At 44.7% G+C, this 6,000-nt stretch overlaps 1 protein-coding gene across 1 annotated transcript; it reads right to left on the bottom strand.

Annotated features, from left to right (window-relative positions):
* Positions 1 to 241: 241 nt before the first annotated feature.
* On the bottom strand, positions 242 to 1,015 carry LOC109787272 (F-box/LRR-repeat/kelch-repeat protein At1g09650-like). The gene has a single exon (XM_020345828.1). The coding sequence runs from the start codon at positions 1,013 to 1,015 to the stop codon at positions 242 to 244; it is 774 nt and encodes a 257-aa protein (XP_020201417.1).
* Between the last annotated feature and the right edge of the window lie 4,985 nt (positions 1,016 to 6,000).

Here is a 6,000-nt window from a genome sequence, read left to right as displayed (position 1 = left end):
TGTCTTGTACATATTTATGGCATTGCCCTTCTCGAGATTCCAATCTCCCGAATTGCGCATCACCTCATTTCATTGGCGCGAGGCCCTCCTCAAATAGTCCTAACCTAGGCGTATTGTAGTCGCGAAAGCTGCCGGCAACCACCTCGTTCTCGTCGGAGCTGAATAGGATCTCCGGTGCATCACCATTAGGTATGTCGAGAGCAAACAACTTGCAAGTACCCGTATCGAACACGATCCTCCTCTATCCGCTGTCTCCATCGTACATGACAAGTGGAGCTATCCAGGAGGACCGTAGCTGCTTCCGATCAGATTCTTGCCAAGCCATCGGATCAATGCGACAAAGCTGCTCCCACCGTCGTTGTTGTTTCGCGTAATCCCTTAGCACCCATATATGGTATGGGCCATGACGGTGACCAATATTTTCGTGGTAGACGCATAAGCACCCGTCTAGCTCAGTCATTCTGACCGAAGCATGCCATGTATTAGGTGGTGGCTCCACTACGCCGAAGGTCTCGCTTCTAACATCGAAAGAGATGATGCGACCACCACGGCAAAGGAAGTGCACACACTCGTCGAGGAAGATGCCCGGGTTCTCATCCAAGATGCACGCGGGAGGCCTTCCAGCAATAGGCCTCCAGTATGGTGCACCACCGAGGTCGAAGACCTCACAGAAGGTCAGGTTGTTGCCTTTGTAGGTGCTGCTGAATAGGCGCACCACCTTGTACTCGTCGGTAGTCGAATAGTAACCGAGACCGTATGCCACGCGCCGGTGGTAGAAGGGTAGACGGTTGTTCATCTTCGCTGGCAGGGCGGTGTCGGGGAGATCGAGGGTTTCACCGGTAGAAGGGTTGCAGACATGATAGCCGGTGCTAGGGCAGCAGATGAGGACGAGGCCATGGAGGGGCCTGGTAAGAGGAGCCGGCCGGTGGAACTTGTGTGGCATGCGCTTCGTGGGCGGTGAGCCGCCGGGCTGCCAGACGTAGAAGTACGATGATCCATCTTCCTCTAATATCATGTCGTTAGGGGTGTAGAAGACCTTGATTCTGGCCTGGCCTGTTGGCTCCGCGGCGGTGGAGGACTCGAAAGGAGGGTGACGAGAGCGCGGCGCACCATGAATGCGACAGGCTGCGGAGGCAGCCGATCGACTTGGTCGGCAGGTAGGAGAACACCTCCGTGAGGATTTCATCGGGCAAAGCCGCCGTTGCCGTCTCTCGCCGAGTTACGGACTTGGCGATGTCCATGATCGAGTCCGCAACGTGTTGTCCAGGTCCAGTTCCGACGCCAAGTACTTTTCGGCGACGATAACCATCGACGACGATGGATGAAGGAAGAAGCTGCATTGGTTGTGCTCCTTGCCGCAGCAATCCCGTCGAGGTACTTTACGCTGGGATGCACCGCGTCACACGTAGCTAGCATCGCCGTTGTACTGCATCACAAATCCACGGTATGTACACTAATTTACTAGCCAGGGTACAAGCACGCATATATATAGCACAAGTTGCTAGCTACCTACAGCAATACTACTCGATCGGTTGCTAGTTCTAATTCTCTATAGTACGGTAGGATATATACCAACCTGGGCACCACGTACGTACCGGCATCGGGAGGTTATGTCTTAGACGTGTTTAACTCCAACACACCCACCACACCCTCGCCAAACAGAATCAAGTAGGTTTCTGGTGTACCACGTGACATATGTGATAAGCAATCCAAATTATTCTAAAGGTAGGTTTCTCCTTATTTGGTGTACTAGATCTTGTAGTTACCAATGCAAGTTGTAACGTACGGTGCATATATGGCTACTATTATAGTGATCTGAATGCTCTTATATTTCCTTACAGATTAAGTAATAAATAACATATAATAAAACATTCTAGATATTCTGTGAGTCGTACATGGACGTGACATAACCTATCATGTTGCAATTTTGCAAGCCCAAATTGAAACCACAGATCGACAAACATCGTAAAATTCGACCAAGCCTACAAAGAAAATACCTACATCTACAATGTTACATAGAAAAATTTCACTGGTTTTATATACCTATATATATCTGCATGAATAATTTACCTGGTTTTCTGTTGATCTATTACTTGAATTTTCCCTGGTTTTATTTATCCTTTTCCCCCTCCTTTTGAGACATCGACTGTTAACCAAGATACGTGCACATCTTTCAAGAACTGCGATGTTGTTGCAGAATCCGGCCAACCGTGCGAGAGAGAGGGAGGGGGCAAGATGGGATCGAGAGGAGGAGGACGAACAAGTCTGACAGAGTCTTTTGCGCTGCTTAACTGACCACAGCTTTTCAGGTCTTTCTGTTATTTGTGCAGAGCTCAAACAAGTTGCCGAATACAAAGGAGACCACACCCACGCACATCTACCCTACTGATCGTGCCATCCCACGATGCTAAGCTTGCGCGAGCCACTACGCCGCCGTCAAACCCGCTGAGGTTCCACGCCATCCCATGGAAGCGGTCTTGCCGGCGTATCTACAGCTACCTGCTAAACTAAACTAACTGAAGAAAAAAGACTGAACCGGACGTGAACATGCACACGCTGCCGGCCAATTATTCAGCTAAGGTAACTTAGAGTAAAACTGAACCTAGCAACGAGGATTATATTTCAAATCACCCCCTAATCCTGTTGCTCTCACTTGACCTGAATGATCCCAAGTCTGCACCGGAGTTCTGTGAACTTTGCACGCCCAAGTGACTTTGTCAGTATATCAGCCAACCGATCTTCAGTTCGGACGTGCTCAACCTCCACTTTTCCTTCTTCAACACACTCTCTGATGTAGTGATACCTCAAATCAATGTGTTTGCTCCTCTCATGGTGCACTGGATTTTCGCTTAGCTCAATTGCTGACTTGTTGTCGATCTTGAGCTGCACTTTCTGCTTCTCTGTTCCAAGCATTTCTGAAACGAGTCCTCTGAGCCAAACAGCCTGTGTTGCTGCCGTTGCTGCTGCTATATACTCAGCCTCACAGGAAGACATAGCCACGATCTTTTGTTTTTGAGAGCACCAAGTGATGACACTAGGCCCCATGAAGAACACCAGACCTGTCGTGCTCTTTCTGTCTGTCAGATCGCCGGCATGGTCGCTATCGCTGAACCCTGTCAGAACAGTCCCCTCTCCTGCCTTGTAAGTGCACCCGTAGTTCAGTGTGCCTCGAACATACCTCAAGATCTGTCTGATGATCGCCCAGTGCTGCTTCCCGGGTGCTTCCATGAACCTGCTGGCCACACCTACAGCATATGCAATATCCGGGCGCGTATTCACTAAATACCTCAGAATCCCAATGATGCTACGGTACCTGGTTGCATCGACCGCTTCTCCAGTGTTCTTGACAACCTTCAGGCGATGCTCCATGGGTGTCAGGATCGGGTTGCAGTCGCTCATCCCAGCATCTTCCAAGATCTTGGCTGCGTATCCGGACTGACAAACAGTGTTCATGCCACGCTCTTGCTTCACTTCGATGCCAAGATAGTAACTGAGCAGCCCAAATCTGTCATCTGGAAAAGTTCTTGCATCTGGGTCTTGAACCCCTCAATGGCGTCAGCAGTGGTGCCCGTGATGATCAGGTCGTCGACGTACACCCCCACCAGCAGGAAATTTGAGTCGTCCCCGCGCCTATACAGAGCATGATCCAACTGACACCTCGCGAACCCAAGTGACTGCAGTGTGAGGTCCAACTTGGCGTTCCATGCCCGTGGTGCCTGCCGAAGCCCGTACAACGCTTTCCGCAGCTTGAGTACCTTCTGAGCATCATCGTTCACGACGCGCTCCACGACATGCACCCCCGACCCCTCCTCGGTGGCGAGACGGGCCAGGGACTTTCCAAGCGCCGACGCCTCCGCCGTGGCCTCTTCTTCCTCTTTCTTCTTCTTCGCCTTCTCGTCGTCGCTGCCGGCCATCTCTCCGACGGATCAAACACCGCTGGCACCCAGGATGGATCGAACACCACCGAGGCTCTGATACCACTTGTTGTTGCAGAATCCGGCCAACCGTGCGAGAGAGAGGGAGGGAGCAAGATGGGATCGAGAGGAGGAGGACGAACAAGTCTGACAGAGTCTTTTGCGTTGCTTAACTGACCACAGCTTTTCAGGTCTTTCTGTTATTTATGCAGAGCTCAAACGAGTTGTCGGATACAAAGGAGATCACACCCACGCACACCTAGCCTACTGATCGTGCCATCCCACGATGCTAAGCTTGCGCGAGCCACTATGCCGCCGTCAAACCCGCTGAGGTTCCACGCCATCCCATGGAAGCGGTCTTGCCGGCGTTTCTACAGCTACCTGCTAAACTGAACTAACTGAAGAAAAAAGACTGACCGGGCGTGAATATGCACACGCTGCCGGCCAATTATTCAGCTAAGGTAACTTAGAGTAAAACTGAACCTAGCAACGAGGATTATACTTCATGCGATACTGGAAGATGTTGTAGGTCGGTGCACTTTAGCTATATGTCAGTCAACTGAGTTTTATAATTTGGGTCAGTCAATTTCTTGACCATTGATTTTTCTCTGAGATTAGTGTTGTGTTTTTTTGTGTGTGTTTTGTGTCTTCTTTTGTAATGGGAATAATTGACTGACCACTAATTTGGGACAGTCAATTCCTTAATGGGCTGAGATCCATTACATGGGCGATCCGCTCCTTCTCTCTCTACCTTTGTTATTTCTTTTTTTTGCGGGGACCTTTGTTATTTCTTTGTTTCTCTATTTTTATGTGTTTTTCATTTTCTTTATTAGTCGGTTTTTTTCTTTCGTGAGTATTTTTGGATGTTGTGTGAGTATGCATGTATTCACACAATACTATACAATATGTGCGAAATTCCATGATTATAAGATTATTCCTTGCTTAGCACAAAAAAGTGCAAAGTTGTGTGCATATTCTCAAAAAAATTATTTCATTTGTTTTCTTCTTAAGAGTCAATACAAATGCAACTACTTCAATATTCCTCATAAAACATCATTATTTTCATTTATTTTAGCTATTATTTCACTTTCTTTCTTCTTTAATAGTAATACCAATGCCATTATTATATGCTTATTCACAAATATTTAAAAGAAGCACAATTTATTGTCTACTATGTGCAAATTTTGTCATTGTTTACAAATATTTTTTTCTTAAATAGAAATATCAATGTCGCTAATTAATTCTTCCTTCAAGAACTCCATTATTTTGATTTTCTTTTAGTTTTAATTTATTTTATTTTTTCTTAAAGGGTAATACCAAAGCCACTAAATCATTTTTTTCTTAGATTCATTATTTTGATTCAGTTTTATCTTCAGTTTTATTTATTTCATCTTAAAGAGTAATACAAATGCCACTAATTCATTCTTTCTTTGGAAATTCCTTTTTTCTGCAAAAAACTCACTATTATATGTTTATTCCTCTATATTATAAAAAAGTGTGATTTTAGTGTAAACTATGGGCAATTTTTGACATCGTTTATTTTAGATTAGTATTTATTTCTCTTCCTTCGTAAAGGTTAATACAAATGCCACTAATTCATTCTTTGTTAGAAGACTTCATATTTTGATTTTGTTTGAGTCTATATTTCATTTTTTGTTCTTCTTTCATTTCTTTCTTCGTAATAGGTAATACAAATTCCAGTAATTCATTATTCCTTACAAAATATTTTACTTTTGATTTTCTTTTAATTTATATTTCATTTTTTGTTCTTCTTTCATTTCTTTCTTCCTAAACGGTAATACAAATGACAGTAAGTCATACTTCCTTAGAAAGTATTCTTATTTTGATTTTATTTTAGTTTATATTTCATTTTACTTCTTTTTTCAGGATAATACCAATTCCACTAATTCACCCCTTCTTCGGAAACTTCTTTTTGTGTAAATTCCACTATTATTTGCTTATTCTTGCATATTATAAAAATGCGCAATTTTTGTGTAAATTGTGTGCAAATTTATACATTGTTTGTTTTAGATTATTATTTTTCTTCATAAAGGGTAATATAAATGCCACTAATTCAGTCTTCGTC

Source organism: Aegilops tauschii, chromosome 6, assembly GCF_002575655.3.
Source record: "Aegilops tauschii subsp. strangulata cultivar AL8/78 chromosome 6, Aet v6.0, whole genome shotgun sequence".
In the NCBI taxonomy this organism is placed as follows: domain Eukaryota; kingdom Viridiplantae; phylum Streptophyta; class Magnoliopsida; order Poales; family Poaceae; genus Aegilops; species Aegilops tauschii.
Note: the sequence above shows the minus strand (reverse complement) of the source record. Positions and strands in the feature narration are given on the sequence as shown.